General features: G+C 40.6%; 1 protein-coding gene across 3 annotated transcripts in view; it reads right to left on the bottom strand.

Annotated features, from left to right (window-relative positions):
- The window catches only part of STAMBPL1 (STAM binding protein like 1), a 30,499-nt gene extending 13,266 nt beyond the window's left edge, over positions 1-17,233 (bottom strand). Inside the window, exons 1-5 of one of the 3 annotated variants that reach the window (XM_059729949.1) lie at positions 17,046-17,233; positions 15,442-15,523; positions 3,238-3,318; positions 2,119-2,336; positions 644-719 (exon numbers count right to left, since the gene is read on the bottom strand). In XM_059729949.1, coding sequence (XP_059585932.1) covers positions 644-719; positions 2,119-2,336; positions 3,238-3,318; positions 15,442-15,444 — 378 coding nt within the window. In that variant the 5' untranslated portion in view covers positions 15,445-15,523; positions 17,046-17,233. Of the gene's footprint in view, positions 1-643; positions 720-2,118; positions 2,337-3,237; positions 3,319-15,441; positions 15,524-16,104; positions 16,712-17,045 lie in introns of those variants that run through there. The other 2 variants (XM_006269141.3, XM_059729950.1) reach the window with 2 other exon arrangements.
- Between the last annotated feature and the right edge of the window lie 253 nt (positions 17,234-17,486).

Genomic DNA, 17,486 nt, shown 5'->3' with positions numbered 1-17,486 from the left:
TAAAAAATTTAGAAAATTAATATTTATCTGCCCCTAGCTTGCCTGTCATGCAGCCCTCGATGGCTTGCCAAAACTCAGTAAGCAAGCCTCCGCCCAAAATAATTGCCCTTTCCTGCAGTAACAGAAGTATAATTAAACCAGTACAGTAGTAGGCAAAAGCATACTTTGGTAAAAATGCAAATGTAAAATAGAATACATATTTTGTTGTTAAAGGAGAATATACTTTGGTTAACGAGCCTATCTAATAATAATAATAATACCACAAATTCCTATATGTTTATCAGTAAGAGGGCCAGGCAGCAGCTATCACTTAAATGGAAGTGGAATCAGATCCTAAGTATTATTAAATCAGCATATCTAAAAATATACATAACTCTTAAGAGATTTTAATTGAGCTTCAAAGAATGCATACACTGGTTGTAATTAATAAAAGCAAATTGTCTTCAGAATTCCAGCCATGATCAAGCTATTAAATTTAAATGAGAAATTTATGGCCAATACACAATGCTGTTAAGAACTAGTAGGTCAAACACTGTTTTACCAACTGAGTGCAACATTTTGCAGTCAGGGAAAAAGCATGCTGGGAAACATCCATCAGTTGTATTGGGAGAGAAATTTCTGAAATTTTAAGAAAAAGTAATACCTTAATAATATCTTGTTTTTCTGGTACTGCACATTGATGATAGTCTCGGTGATTGGGCAGCTTTTCTACAAATAAGCTGGAAAATTAAGCATGCACATGTTTTTGCCTTATTAGCCAGATGAAGATCCATGGTAGCTTTTAAGTTGAAAGAAAAATAAGGTTCACAAATCACAGATATCAAACACTGTATTCCATTTTGATTCATAGATATTTTCTATATTTCTACACTTACACTGACATGCTGGCAAGGAGTTGTATGGATACATAATTTTTGATAGACAAAGGCTTTTTGTTGTTTTTCATTAGTGATATATAAGAAAAGGACTATACATGGCACCAGAAGTCTCCAGGCTGTACAACAGCTCATCTCTGTAACAAAATCTGATGACCACCCTCATTTTCACTTCCTTTTTCTTAAGTAAAAGGCATAATTTCATGAGATCAGGCATTCTACACTGACATATTAATGCAACCTTCTGATCAGAGTAAGTTGTGCTGTGAGTTATAACAATGGGCAGCTTGTCTAGACATCTAAATTATTAAAACACCAACACCACCAAACACTATTGTATATGTAGAATGCATTACACGACCCCTGTTTACATTCAACCATAGTATTATGAAAAGTTCACCTTCCAGGCTAGAAATCTTTAGTTCCTCTATCATCCCCAAATTTTTTAGAAGGTTTAAACAAAAAGGGTTCAGCTATAATATTTTTAGAGTATGAACAGAATGAAGGGAAAAAAGTCCCATCAGATTTCTAATATATTAACTTGAAAAGCTCTAGAAACAAAATGGCTGATTAGAAAGCTTTAATCTGTTATGGAAACAGCTCTCAATTAAGAAGTCTCTCGATTGCTATAGTGTAATTTGTTTTTAAATCTTTGGGAGAAAGAAAAGAAAAAACATCACATGTTGGGCATGTACAGTACATTTTGCAGTTTTTTAAAATTATGGGATAAATTCTATCTAACCTTTTTGTGGAAAAGCAGCAGGAAAAGAGGCAATAAGCCCCTTTGTATGGTTTGCCTGAGTGCAAGAAAAAAAACAGTCTTTTGACTGCACTGATGCTAAGGGTGTTCATCAGGGAAAGCTTACAAATTGAGCTAAGTGAGCTTGTGAAGCCTCTGGTGGTCTCTTTTCATCATGTGCATATAAACAGAAAATAAGACAGCCAGTAGAGTTCACATCTTAGCTTGGTAGAATAAAAAACAAATGTAGCACTTTAGATATAAACCAGGACTAGTAGTGAATAGGCAGATGGGACAGCTACACTAGGTATTAGCAAGAGGCCTGACAGAGGAACTGATTAGCATAAAGATCTCAGAAGGACAAAGATATTCTGTAAGAAAACTATTAATAGTTTTTCCAAATTTTAGATAGGTGGACTCCTGAGCCACATTTTCATTGTAGCAATTCATTATATCCATCTATCCATCACAATCATTAACTATAAACATAAGAGACTGTCTTACGTTATAAACTTATTATAAAATACAAAAGCATTCTCCAGGTTTCCTTCCTTAAGATATACAGATGCCATTCGTTCCATCTCTACTCCAGATCTGAAGTAGCGACGTGGAGTAATATCCTCATTTATTGTGATATTACAGCCAAGCTTGGTTAAGGCACGAACTCGCTCCTCTGGGGTCACAGAAACATCTGTGTGGTCAGGAATGGCAGTTAGCTTCTTCTGCAAAACAGTCAAGACATCAGAGATTACACTTCAGTCTGGCTGGGGCCACCTCATTCACAAATTTCTTTTTTCAAGATACCTGGGGAAAACTTTTAACCTTTTAAAAACAACAGAAAACAACAAAAAAACTCCAGTACCCCAAGTATTGGCAATAATGAAAAGCTTCTAACACACTTCTTCGGTTACTTTATAAATGATAAAATAACTGTATTTAAAAACCCCTCAACATTTAAATATTGTGAAAAAACAAATAAAGAAATAAAGATAAGGATTCAAAGAAATGCAAGAACAATCCTGCCAGGGCAGCCTCCTAGATTTCCTAAGATATGAATCCCCCACAAGGGGTCCTATCTATAGGAACTGAACATATTATATTTAGGTCCTGATGCTAGAAACTCTTCCTAATGATTGTGGTGCTTACTCTTGGGCTCAGCTTGATTGCAAAATCAAATCAATACCTCATTTCAGTATTAATCTTATATATTTAAACAATGAACATAAATATTAATAAACAAAGCAATAGACAATGAAGCCACATTTCAAAATGCAATTAATTTTCTCTCATGCTATTCTGAAAGGAATTACTATGCTGAGAAACAATTTCTTCTTTTATTTAAAGGCTTCAGTCTTTGTAGATTTAAAAATGGAGGGAGATAATAGTTAAAACAGGTTAGAGAGCAACCTAACAAATCAAGTATACTTTTTATTTTCATGTAAATTTAAAATGCCCCGGACTAGGGAGCAAATGGGTAAAGAACAAATGGACAGGATACAAAACAGTGGAAAAACATTTCAACTGGCAGGCAATACACCTGAACTACACTCAATGGTATAATTTACTCTGCTGTTCTGAAATAGAAGGTAATAATTTATTTGAGCATCATATTATAATACCTACCAATGAAGTAACAGTGAATGACTGCTCCATGTTGCCCTGTGTCTGCAAACTAAGATCTCTGTTTCTTTCCATTCTTTCCATCTGCCCACAAAGAACAAAATGGGAAAAAATCAATTCAGCAAGCTAAAGCAAACTGCCTCCTCTGTCCCAGCTTGTTATCCAAAGAGGAACTTGAATACAAATATACTGATTGTTGTCATGTGGTAACATGAAATATGACAAAGAAATCATTCAGTTTGTAAGAAAATTCAAACATCCATCTAGGCTCTTAGGTCATGTTTATGGTATTAGCACCTGGAGTATCGTACTACTGAAAAAAAATCAAAAATCAAACGCACACTTTACTTTCAAAGCATTTGCACGGCTCCACTGACTTCATCTGGAAATCAGTAAATCATATTACAGTAATAAGTTTTTAAGCAAATATATCAGCAATATATTTTTTAAACATTATCTGGACTGAAAATTAGCACCTTTTAAGTACTAATAGCAAAATAAAAGTCAGACACAAAAATATTGGTATATATTGTGATAGACATATGTACATGGAGTGCAAATTTAAGCAATTCTCTGCTGATTCTATGATTAAAAATAGGCCAGATAACTCTCTCAGCTCGAACGTAAAGTATGATCAGTAACAGAGTACGGCGGAAACATTTCAAGCACCACTTGTTCCACCTGCACCACTGGCTGTTTTCAAGAAATGATTATAAACTGCACTCAAAATATAACAGAAGTATGAGCTAACTGATAAAAAAAGGTCCCCTGTGCAGCTCTCAACAAGTAAAGGCAACTATTTAGACATGCTGTGGTCATCATCAAAAACTGTTTTTGTCAAGGAAATGATTTGTTTAAGCCACATATGAATAAGAAGCCTTGAAGCTAGTAGTGGATGTTCTAATTCCCAACTCTTGAGAATTTATAACAGAAGACTGGCTGTGAATGTCAAAAGTCATCATGTGATATAGGAAATGAATATCATAAAACCCAAAAAGGCTAGTCTTGAGCAGCATGCAAATCAAAAGCAGCAGCAATGTGCTCTCAGCTGCCAACTCTCTGGATTCAGATGCAGACCTTGATATGTTAGGGTGGTCCCTCAAACTGCTTGCATCTAGATAGGTCTCTGCTGGTGGCACAGGGAGTGGGGAATTAAACTTCTCTCTGGCCAGACCTCTGTCTCTGCTCAGGCTGGGGAGCAGAGCGGAGGGGCCAGCCCTGCAGTGGAGCAGAGAGCCCCGCCGAGCCCAGCAGAGAGCATGTTGGGATGCTGGAGGTGTCTGGTTTATCTTAAACCAGCAAGGGGTCTGGGACAGACATTGCATAAACCGGTTTGAGCCAAATCAGTTAAGTCTGGTACTACATTCAACCAGGTTAATTTCAAACCAGTTTCAGCCATTTTCAAACTGGTTTATGTGCACTGAACATCTGTTCTATTACAGGGTTAAACCAGTTTCTGATCACTTAAACCAGATATGTGTAATGTCTGTCCCTAGCCCCAGGGTTCTGCACAACACATTTTGAAAACCACTGGTATAGCTCTTGGAACTGTACCAGTGCATAAGGCTCATTATGATCCTTTATTATTGCGTTTCCAACATAAAGGAATCATAACACTTTCTTAAGTGACTCAGAGGAAATTTCCCCACTGTAAGGGGAGTCTTTGTATGTGCTGGGTTAACACAATTGCTCTTTGCTTCTGCTCCTCACAACCTGATGCCAGGAGCTTTATCATGGGAAAAAGAGAAATACTAGGCAGTGCCATGAATGAAACTTGGAGAGAGAAGCACCTCTGCCAATACCCTTTTGCAAAGAAACTGCTTAGTTCTGTATGTATGAAGTCCCTTCGTGTTATCCAGCATCCAGTATAGGACAATTAGAGCACTACCTATTTGTAGTTTGTGGAATGGCTCATTTGGGATCACAGTAGGTATGGGTTGCTGGAGGCTTGCTTTAACTAACACCAAAGTGCAAAGTAACCTCTGCTGTGCAACATTTGTACCACAAGTTTAGCTGGACCACAGTAATTACTGTAGACTTTATCAAGAATAAGGACTAAACTGTGGATGGCAAAGAGCTCATTTTATATGGTTTCTGTTCCTTGAAGCTTCACAAATACCAAGATAGAGATAACAAAGCATATTTGGGCTTAAGCAGAAGACCCAGCTTTCAGAGCCTTTTGGGGTTTTTGTATCTAAAATAAAGCAAACATTTTTCCAAGCTCAAAAACTGGATGAGATCTGCACATTTTAGAATAAGAGGTGTGCAAGCCACACCCTCTTTCACTTACCTCTCAGGTCTCAAACCAAGGTGTTTTCCCCCTCTCTCTTCCTCTCCCGCTGCTCCCCACATAAATACAGATTGAATTTCTGACACAGGACCAAATCCAAAAATTCAACAGTTGCTATTGAAGAAAACATGCTTTCTGCCCAAATAAAGATTTCAGGAGATGGCCCAATTGGCACAAACTAAGTTTTCATTTCAAGTGATTTACTGATTTATTTTTCAAAAAGCACTATTGTTCACTCTTTAAGGAACTGGGGAAGTAAGAAAAAGTTTTGCTACAAAAGAGCTGTCAAAAGCCTACACAAAACTCACCCACCACACAAGCAACTTCTAACAAGTAAAATGACATACAACAAATTTGTTCAAAACTAAGCTATGAGCAAGCATGTTTTTATTGAACTCTATTCCAAGCAATACTTTTCAAGTGAGAAAATTAATAAAAACAACTTCCTTTTTAAACAACTTTTTCTACTATGAAAAAAAAAGTTCACTGCAGAAGCAGAAAGTTTAGGAGAGGCTGGCAGTTCAAGAATCTCTTCCTACCTAAATCACTGGTTTGAATCATTATTATTTTTCCCCCAGCACTAACTACTAGCCAGGCTGAAACAAATGGGTTCCACAAACTCTTCCCCCCTTTCTGTATCTGTTTTCCTATTCTTCCACTCCTACTGCTTGAACTGGCAGCCAACAAGAATACCAACCACACCTAAAAAGTCAATCTGTGATGCTCAGTTCCCCACATCCAATAAAACACAGCCTCTTCTAGGAGACCATATATTAGGCCCATGTCCAATCCACTCCCAAAACAAAGCATGTTGGACTACAGAGCAGAAAGGCCACAAGCAGTGGGCCTGTTTCCCAGCATCACCCCAGAAAGGTCACTATTTGGGCAGCCTGTAGCTCCACAAAAAATCCATTTCTAGGATGATGCAAGAACCTTCCATGCAACTTTCTTTTGGTGTAGCATCCCCTTTCCCAGTGTCCCCTGCACCTAAAGTGTGTAAATTAAGGAGATTAAATTTACTGAGGTAATTGCAACCTTTAAGTAGTATTAACAGAAAAGAAAGCCAATCAGAAATTCAGACGATATCTGGAAGCAGCAGAAACTCAACACTTCCTTGAACTTCTAGCAGCGCATAACAGCCTAGGAAAGGCAGCTTCCATCTAGGTACACTCTAGGTCAAGCCACAATGAAGAAGGTTAGCAGAAAAGCCATTCCAAATATCCAAAAATAAATAAAATCTCTAGTGGATTTTAATGTAGGAGGCCATTTAGCTCATAGAACAAATTCTAATATACACGTGAAAATGTGGTACCAAGACAAACTTGACATTTTTCTAATGCTACCAAAAACATAAATGGCAAGAAATACAAAAAGGTGGCTACAAAACAGGCCACAGGTTTCACAATAAAATCAATATAATATTTCATCTCTTACACCTAGGTATGTTGGTTAGAATGGTATTAGCAACACCTTAAAGAGCTGCAGATGTATTTCTCCTAAATTTGTACACCACACACCAAAAAAAGATAATCCAGTCTGATTGTTGCCTCCATATGATATTGAAATATGAGTTAATAATAAAAGCAACAAATTACAATAGCAAAGAGATATTTAAATAGGAAGTCGCTTTGAGTGGAACTGGATACAGCTTTGTTCATTTTTTAGATACAGAAAACACTTATATTAATATGCTCAACTGTAATCCACCCCCAAACACGTTATACAAATCTAAAACTATCTCAACCAATTGAAGTATAGGGATGACAGGATGGTATTGATGATGATATAATACTGCCAGCAAAGCTCTGAGTGTATCCACACACACAGCTGTTCTGTGAAGAAAGAAACCCTTCTTTCTGCTGGTCGACTAATGTGACCCCTTTATGCAAAAGGAATCTGCTGCAGCCACACAAAAGCTGACAGAAGACATGCATGGTCTTGCCTATCCCTTCTGCTAGCTGACACGGTCTCTTTGGTAGCTGTGTATTGCAAAGGGTACATGTGCTGACAGCAGAGCTGATGAAGCGGACCTGCACTGATCCTGCAGAAACTGCCAGGAGTTACGAGAAATTAGCATACATAGGGGCAGGTAATTGTTTTGGGCAGAGGGCCACTTACTGAATTTTGGCAAGCTGTTGAGGGCCGTGTCTCCTTCTCTGGAGCAGAGAAGCAGGAACACTCCCATGGTCCCAGGCCAGAAGCCTCTGCTAAGCAGTGACTTCTGGTTGGGGGGGCAGGGCTGGGTGGGCCTTGCTGCTGGGTCCTGCTGCTGGCTTCCCCTGGGTCCAGCTGCTGGCTTCCCCTGCGTCCTACTGCCCAGGGCTCCTGTCATCTCTGTCAGGCAGCCAGAAGCAAATAAATATTAATTTTCTACATTTTTAGGGGGTCCTACGTGCCGGATAGAATGTCCTGGTGGGCTATATTTTGCCTGCCCCTGGAGTACATACTGGTAGGTTCCTTGACTCCACTGCTGTCTGCCAGCAGGGCCTTAAATTCTAACTGATAAACACATTTCTCAATTTTCCAAAACTGTGCCCTGTAATAGGCTGAGAAAAATCTTTTCCATAATGAGTGCACGGTTATTTCTTAATTAACGAGCAGCATAAAAATCCTGGTAATGACTACCTAACAACAACCCTGAGCAAAACAGAATATAGAGATTTACATAATCACTGCATGGTTATTTCTTAATATTCAGACAACAATTAAGTAAATTCTTCAAGTTTCATTGGTAACTACACAAAGGATTCATCATAAACAAATAAACAAAATTCTAGTCACAGACCTTCTTAAACTTTTGTCCTCTTTCACCTTGTCGTACACTATTATGATGCTATGAAATTAAACTTCAAGAGAAGATGCTTATCTTCAAGGAAGATAAAGGGGTATCAGTACAAGAAGCAGACCAAGGGGATGAAGACGGAAGTTCAGGGGTATCAGAGCGTCATAGAAAGGATCAGACGTTGCCTTACAGATTGACAAAGATATGAGATGTAACTGAGCGATTTGCGGCAAATTTGAGCGAAAACCCTTAATTCCATAAGCAGAGTGGTGGTGTCCCACAATACATTGCAAAATTTCTCCCTAACACAGCATGCCACATAGAATTGTGGGATTCCAGTGCATGAAGCTGCATGTCCTTTGCAGATGAGATGATACTGTCAGGATACTGCACCACCAAGGGCAGTACTCTGCCAAGAAAACTGTCAAGAGCAATATGCCTGCAGAACTTTGTAGGGCAGACAAGACCATTAAAAGTAATTATGGTAGCAGCAGAGACTAAAAGCACAGGATTGTAAAACAATTATCCAAGTGAAGAAAAAAAAGAGGTTTAGATTTTATCCCAAAATTAATAATGTGAAGCAGGTGCTCCAAATGAAGTCAATGTCCCAAGGTAGGGGGTATTAATTCAGCATTCAAAACCAGGGAGTAACTTGAACTTATTTAAATAGTATTAATCACTTCAGTAGCTTCCACCTTTACTCCTTGTATAATTTTTAACACCCAAGGATTAAAGTATACAAAATAATAGCTTTTTTTAACCAGAAGATACCATGACTACTACTTCAACATGCAATTACAATATTGCAAATGTTTATAACATTATGAATGACTACTTTGTATAATGAGTTTATTACATATTTTATAACTTTAACTTTAATACCGTTAATGTTTTTGTTACTATTTTGTATAACACTTTCATGAAAAAATTGCATTTAAAAAGAAAGTATTTTTTCAAGGTACCTATGTAATGTAAGTCTCAAAAAATAATCACTGTGATTTACGCACTTCTGGAAATTTCTCTCCCTTGCCTGTAAATATCTGTATGATACTTTGGTGAGTCACAGACTCCAACTGCTGTTTTATTTTAAACCAACAGGATTTTTGCTAATAAATTCAAAGAAGTAGTGTATGTGGTATATGAAAAAATCCATAACAGATATATTTTGGTGTCTAGGTATTAAAAATTACAGTATAGCATACTTCCATATCTTAGAATAATGCTAGTAATTACTGTTCTGTGATTTATTCCCTGACAAAAGGATTTAATTTAATAAGAAAGGCTGAATGGGGTAGAAAGCCTTTTAGCCATTAGAAAGTGGTATAATAATCATGCAAAAATCTCTCTCAAACCACAAGAAGAATTCAAATAATTAGTCAGAAAGCAAAAACAAAAATATTCTTCCAAATCTCAGATGTAAAGTTCTCCCACTAAGCTTACACAGAACTTATATAGATTTAACTGAGGTTTTTTAAATCATTGGCATCAGATGGCCCTCCACCTTTCCAATTCACTAAATATAAAACAGAAGGAATATTAATAATTTTGCATATTGTACAAAATATATAGTCTAGATGCTTAAAAGAGCTGAAAAAGTTAGGTGTCCATCTCCCAATGCATTTCAATAGGATTTAGCATGTATTCACTCAGGCTCTTTCAGAAAGTTAATTCATAATAAAGAAACTGTGTCTCTGTTATGGGTCACTTGAAGTTAATCAAAACAGTAACTTTGCCTTCCATAAGCTCTCCCTGAACAAAAGACATCTGTCTATAAATCAACATGGCTGTCAGGCTAACTCTTTGCCATCAGAACGAAAGATTTGCCAAACAATAGCTTCTTTCAGCAGAATAAAGCACAGAGCGCTAGGTCTAGATCATCCCTCCTTAAGGAAAATTCTGCAGATGAGAGGAAGTGGGGAGAGAATCTCTATCAGAAGCCTCTTCCACAGGACCCCACACCTTCCAGCTGAAGGAGCTGTAGAAAGTGCTGTAGTATCTGTCCACAATGCTGGCCCACCCTCAGGAGACAATCTGTGCCTCTACACTTGCTCAACATCCAATGCAGCAGAACATCATCTGAACTGCAGTAGCAGGGTCTTTCCATCGGAGGAGCTGTACAAAAAACAGAAGACTGGTCAAAGCTAAATTTTTTTTCAGTAAATCTCCACCAGCCAGAAGGGAGACAAAGGACACTATCCCAGTCTCCACTCCTATTTGCCTACATTTCACCACCTCCCCTGTGCAGACGTAAAGAGAGGGGTCTCTGCAAAGCCAGGCATCAGTGCTGTGCAATTGAAACTTCCCACCCTTACATACAAGAAGGAAATCCTGCACCTAGGGGACCTTCTGGTTCTGCCCGCATCAACAAGGACCATGCTAGTGAGCACCCACTCCCACCCCGCCAAATACATTACATCCTTTTGCATATAACGTGCACAGACTGCTGATGCTGTGCTTCTCTTCTGGGTTCTACAAAGCCCTTTGACAGAGTAGACATGACCTGTTGTCCGCTTCTAGGGTGCACAGTAAATCTGAGCCATCAAACTCCTCTATGCTTTGCCTTACAGTCACATACTCTGTTATTTTACAGTAAGAAAATGGGAATACAGAAGTATATTTTTTCTAAAAAAAAAAGAGGGAGCATAGAGCTATTCTGCAATTTTTCAGAAAAAGAGTGCTGTTACAATTAATAAATTCAGTATGTGGTTTTTTTAGTGTGCATTCATTTCATTTACTAGTTTTTGTTCCAAGTAGAAATGCTTTGCAAGAATGTACTGTTTACTTACTTAAGTTGCTGCTTTAAGTACACTTGTACAATAAAATGAGAAAAGTTTGTTACAGTATATCTGGGGACTTTGATATCAGCTTCAATACTGCAGCGAACAGAAATCAACCTATGAGCACTCAGGAGTTAACAACATGATTTTATCTAGTTCGAGTTTGTGTTGCTGGTAAAAACAGTAGATCATCATCATTAGATGTATATGCCTCTCCTTATTTTTCACCTGTACCTGCACAAAATAAAATGTGTGTGCCTTAAAATTAATTGTCTATACTGAGCATTAGCAACAACATAGTAAAGTTATAGTTATATCCCCTGGTTTATTCCACTCCTCATTCTAGTTCTAATTCAGCATCTTTGCCATAGGCCCATTTTGTTTCAGTTTTTCCCTGCATTGTGGTACCTACACATTCAGCTGAAAGATCACTAGACTAAGCAACTAAATTCAACAAAGACAAGCAGCTAAAATGGAAAAATTCTGGATATATGTTTACAATTCAGCATAGCTGTTATGGGAACTGGCTTAATAGTTTGGAATAAACTGCCACCACCAAGGGAAAAAAAAAACCTCTCTCAGCCATTGTAAAGTGAATTTAGAATGCGCTAGTATTCTGTGTAGCTCTAGTGTAAACCAGGACTAAACCTCACCTATTTTTTCATTTCTTTTGAAGTAGAAAATTTAGGGAGGAAAAGAAGCATGAGTCAGGCAAGACCACCAATTCCTGGGAACTGGCCAGGGAAATAGAGTCATTACCTTCCCTTCAGAAACAAGCAGGCCTCAAAGCATACAACTACCCAACTGAAATGTCTGAAATAGTAACACTAGCACTAATGAGATTGAACTTTTGTTTCTTCTTCTTTCTTCAAGCATGGCATCCTCTTGAATCTTCCCCTTTCTATCCTGCCCTTGACTCTCAGAGTAACACATTCTTCAGGCCTTCTAGTTAGATGCCCAAACCATCCATCTGCTTTCACTCACCCTTTGCCCTATTGATATCTCTTTGGTCTGTTACCACACCTCCTCCTTCCTTATGTGATTTGGTTGACTCCACAAATCTACCTTGTCACCCTCCACACCTATTGTTTCTTCATTGTTCAACCATACAGCAGCACCAACCTTATCACCGTCTTGTAGAATTTTCCCCTAAAGTGAACTGACATTTTCTTATGCAAACCATTCTACTTACCGCCCTTCATCTTGAATGTGCCTTATTTATTCTGCTCTTTATTTCCTCATCTGGCCTTCTATTTTCTTGCACAGTGGGCTCCAGATTTTTGCACAGATGGTACATGCTGGTCATCTAATGCCACAGGTATGTTTCCCTGACCATCACTTGAAAGTGAGTATGACATGTAAGTCTGTTTTTCCTGCTGATGCACAGATCATACCATTCCAGATGTGCTTCCAGGATGCGCCTTCATCTGTCCAAGTCACTATCTGTTCTCTGCTTCCTGTGATCTAGACAACATCACCGGTGAATGCCATGCACCAGGACACCCTTCCAAATAGGTGATGTAGTCTAGATTGCACTCACAATATTTTTTACACTCTGTGAGAGGGAGCTGTGTTGTTATAGGAAAAATGAGGGAAAACAGCTGCATTATGTAGATCCTCTGGGATAGACAGGGTTGGCAAACATATTACTTGCTTATTACTTGCCAGATGGTTTCAAGACTGGTTTCTTCCTTCTTTAGGGAGAACACTACAGGTCTCCTCTGAGGATGACTACTGTTCTTCTTAGGAGATGGGATCATTTGCCCCATATTATTTTATACTTTATTTTTAACCCCTTCAGGTACCTGGATTTAGTTTGCACTTGATAAAAGGGTGACTGAGCAATTGCAATATTTCCATATTCATTCTTCTACTGGGCAAGAATCTCCTAACTTGTCATACCCATTACAGGCTTATGAGCATACGGAGGGAGAAGGAAGAACACTGTTAACTTTTATTTTAGAAATATCAGTTTAGCAACTAATAACAATAATAATTTCCCCCACGAGGCAGTCACTCTGGCCTTGCAGTCTATAGTCTGGAGAAAATAAGGTCACCTCAGAACTTGTTCAGTGAATTAATTTCAGCATAAAATGAGGACAAAGGTGGGTGAATGCAGTGTACACAGAATGCTGATAATCCGAAGGGTGTGGTGCTTTGAATTAGTGCAGGACAGCCACATTTAACACCAAGACACTGCATATCCTGGATTTCACATGGAACTAATGATATTAATGGCATATTTTCTGGCCAGTCCCAGGATATGCTCCAAACAAGGATCTGATGCTGCAATATACAACGTACTACATTTACCCTACATGAGTCAGAATGCAGACAAAAAATTAAGGCTTCAGTACAATTTTCCTATTAAAAAAAATAACCAACCCTCCAAAATCCTGATACTTAAAAACATGTTCCTTTATACAGTGAAACATTTCCTAAGTCAGCGTTTCCCAGTTGGTGTGCTGCAGCATTTTGGGCTGGAGCCGTACCCCCCGCCTACTGCTGCTGCGGACACAGACAGACAGGGGGCATGGCTCCAACCCAAAATGCCATCTGCTGGCTGCACACCACCCCCCCGATCAGTGTCTAGCTGGCCGCACGCCACTCCCCCGCTATGCGTCCACTGTGCTGTGGTACTTTTTTATTTAGGTAAGTGTGCTGTGACGCGAAAAGGGTTGGGAAACACCGTTCTAAGTGACCTTAATGCTGCAAACTCATACATGCTTAATTTTACGTACACAAATAGTCCCTTCAGTTGATGGCAGGCCCCTGAACTACAGGTTTCCCTCACTTTATGTAGGTTCTGTATGTGCAAATTTGCTCTTATGCGATGACTCTTTTTATACCAAAAATTTGTTGTATGTGAGGTAAATTCACTCTTATGTGATAAGTGTGGTGCAAGCCTGAAGTCAGCTGCTTTATGCAGTGCATTGTGGGAGTGACACTCACCAAAATATAGTCTCCTGTGTGGATCTATGCTCAAAAAAATAATAATTTAACTGCTCAAAAGGGCAAGTTGTTAGCCTGTACCATGCTGCAGTCATATACAACACATCGTCCTCATCTTCATTCTTCTCGCCCAGCAACAAAGAAAAATAAGCACAGTTGGGATGGAGTGATCTTCCTTCTACCTCACCATCTACGCCTGGAGATTTACAAGTGGTGAGCTAGAGTTTAAAGGACGTGCCTTCCTAATTCTCCAGCATATGGGTGAAGAATTAATATATTTTTTAAAGTTTTCATAAGCTTCACGAGACACCTTAGCACTTCTAGAACCCAATCTAACTGCCACTAAAATACAGAAAGATTACTGACTCATCAGGGATGCTTGAAATCCATTTCCTGAGCAAAACCACAGAAAAAAAAGCAAAATTTGCTTTTTTGCATGTGTTGTCCATCGTGCCCCTTCCCCCTCCCGCTGCTAATTGGCTCTGGGGCCCCATGCCTTGCCTTGGATGGGCAAGAGGCAAAAACCATGTTTTTGCCCCGGTTTCGTCTCTCATGGATGAGCAGCAAGGTGTGGGGCCATTGGGGCCCTGCTACCAATCAGTGGAGGGAGGGGGGGCAGCAAGAAAAGCAAGAATAAAGGAGCTGCCACCTTTCATGCTTCACATTTCTGCCACAGTTTCAGTAAGTCCCTACGAATTTCATTTTACCCACAGAAAAACACAGGCTTTTGTGTTTTTTTCCTGAGATTTCCCCCCTTTTCTCTCTAGAAAACTAGGATCCCTGCTCATTATATTTACTTTAAAGGAAACTTGACTGTTCCCATGGGGTCTGGTGTCTTGGGGCTTTTAGCAATGTCACTATGGAAGCCATGCAAATAATAACTATTCACAACATCCCATTGGTTCAGCATGCTTTGTAACCGCCTACCTGCTAATCAAAGTGGAAATTTTGATGTAAAACAAATGCAGAGGCATGCTTTATTATACCAACTGAAACCTGTGTCAACCCACTGTTTATCAGAAAATTATTTTTTCCACAGTGGCAAAGGAATATAATGTTGAAAGGCTTTACTGTTTTCTGACTGTAATATTAGTGTGAAGATATTTAAGAAAGCTGTGTCCAAGTAAAGAAAAAAATGCATTTTCAACTGAAAACCCATACCTACATATTCAGAACTGCATTTTGCTAGTCTAATTACAGCAGAGTTGTATACAAGTTGAATACAAAGCTAAGAGATTTGGTCAGCAGATCAAAATTCATTTTATTTGTAAACATGTTGATATTATTCAATGAGCAATCAGACATATTAAAATAACTGACAAGATTATTTCAGATTGTCCAAGCAAAATATTTTCAATCAAGACACAATTACCCTATTGATAAAAGTATTATTTAGGACTACCTACCATAAAGGTTGTATCTGTTTCACCACATTTGTAATTGGGAAATTAGGTACAGTGACTGAGAACCTATCCTGCCAAAGCACATCTGTTTAGAAGAAATGAAATGATAGTTTCACTTACAATGGAAACGGTCATTAGAAAAAAAGTTCTGTCACTAAAATCTAGATATTTATTTTATTTCTTGAAAAGAAAGACAAATACTTTTATTATAAATGAGCACATTAACTTGGTTACAAGTTCAACATAGTATCTGATACAGAAATAGGAAACTGCCTAGTGCTAGACAAGTACATAGAAACCGGGGAATATTCATGCTCTAAAAAATGGCAGCCATTTATGGGGGGTTTTTAATTCAGAATGTACCTTGCCACTCCTTAAACTTCCCAGTATTTCAAAACACCTTTCACCTTGGGCTATCAACTTTCTCAATTATTAGCTTCCATAAAATGCCTGAAGACCTGATCCTACCCAACTAGGATGGATGCAAGCTCACTGATTTATGAAATCTGTTTACACACTTCTCCTGAGCAAAGTTATATTTCACCTGACTTGTATTTTTTATTATTACAGTACTCTAAAATAAAAGTCATGTTTATATCTCTTCTAAATATTAGACATAAAACTGCATACACATTTGCACCAAGCTGTGCATATGCAATTACATACCACTTGTGAGCAATTCTTTCTACCATCTTCAGTTGGCTAGGAGATGCCATTTCCATCTGGCAGACAGTTAACTGGCCTCAGATACTCATGGATTCATTACCCCTCAGTTAGACCTCTGTAGTGCAAGATGCTGGCAGACAGACTTCAGCAAGTAAGAAACTCCTGACAGGTACAGAAAGATGCAGTGCATCACCTCAGCAACCCTAACTACCATCCATGCATGAAATCTGCCTTTTGTTCTCTATGCTGCTTTCCCCACAGACAACTGAATCACGTTCAAGGTCTTCATCTTTGTCTTCAAAGTCCTCACTGGCCTGGGCATCTAAGGAGCCTGGCGAACACCAAGGCTGCTCCTCGGACATAAGGACAAAGCTCATCCCAGTGGACATCAACTTTCTCAGGGGCCAACCCAAGAGAGCAGGATGAACTCCCGCAGCCATGATGGGGGCAACACCCACCGTCACCCTTTCTAGGCCAGGCCAGTTTCTTGCCTCCCTGACACAGGGCCCTGCCACACATACAGACTAGGGCTGGACAGAAAGAAACCGGCTGTCTGGCATTGTCAAGCGCTGGCTTTGGCACAGGGGGGCTTCATTTTTATAGCTCCACAGTTGTTTTTATAATGATGCTAGTCTTCAGCAGAGCTCAGGGTACCACTGTACAGGATGGGGTGGAGCGGGATGACCCCGTCCCTACTTCGCTGCTCCGGGCCTCCGGCGCCATCCACCTGCCAGGGCCGGGGGCGCCCTAAACTCATGGCGCGCGTCACAGCGGGCCGGGCCGGGCCGGGCCGGGCCGGGCAGCGCCGCGTGCACCCCGGGAAAGCCTCTCTGCCCCGCCGGCCCCGCTGCACAACCCGGCCCGGCCCGGCGCGTGTGCCGCCAGCACCTTCCCGCTGCCCCAGCCCAGGTCCCGCCGCCTCCCGCCCGCAAACGCGGTACCTGCGGGCGCCGCTCCGCGCGCGCCCGGCTCGGCGCTGCCGCTGCCGCAGGGCCGGAGCCGGCTCACCGTCGGGATCGCGGCGGGCGAGGGAGGGAGGCGCAGCCGCTCCTTACCGCACAGGGCCGGGCTGGGTTGAGCTGAGCGCGGCCGCCCCCTCGCTGCCTCCCGCCGGCTCCGCCCGCAGCGCGCTGGGCCCGCCCGCCCGGGGGGAGCCCGGCGCCGCCTCCGGCACCTGCCCGCAGGCCCCGCAGCGGCGCTCCCACCCCTCGCGCGCGCGGCCGAGCAGGGTGGCAGCGCTGCCCTGCAGCACCCCCGGGCGCTGGTGCGCGGCGAAGCCGGAGCGGAGCGGCCGCCGCCGGGCCCTGCCTGACACCTCGTCTCCACCTGGCGCAGGCCGAGGCGCCTGGCTGTGGATCACTGTGGCCCTGAACCTACACACG

The sequence above is a fragment of the Alligator mississippiensis genome, chromosome 6, assembly GCF_030867095.1.
Source record: "Alligator mississippiensis isolate rAllMis1 chromosome 6, rAllMis1, whole genome shotgun sequence".
Classification (NCBI taxonomy): domain Eukaryota; kingdom Metazoa; phylum Chordata; order Crocodylia; family Alligatoridae; genus Alligator; species Alligator mississippiensis.
Note: the sequence above shows the minus strand (reverse complement) of the source record. Positions and strands in the feature narration are given on the sequence as shown.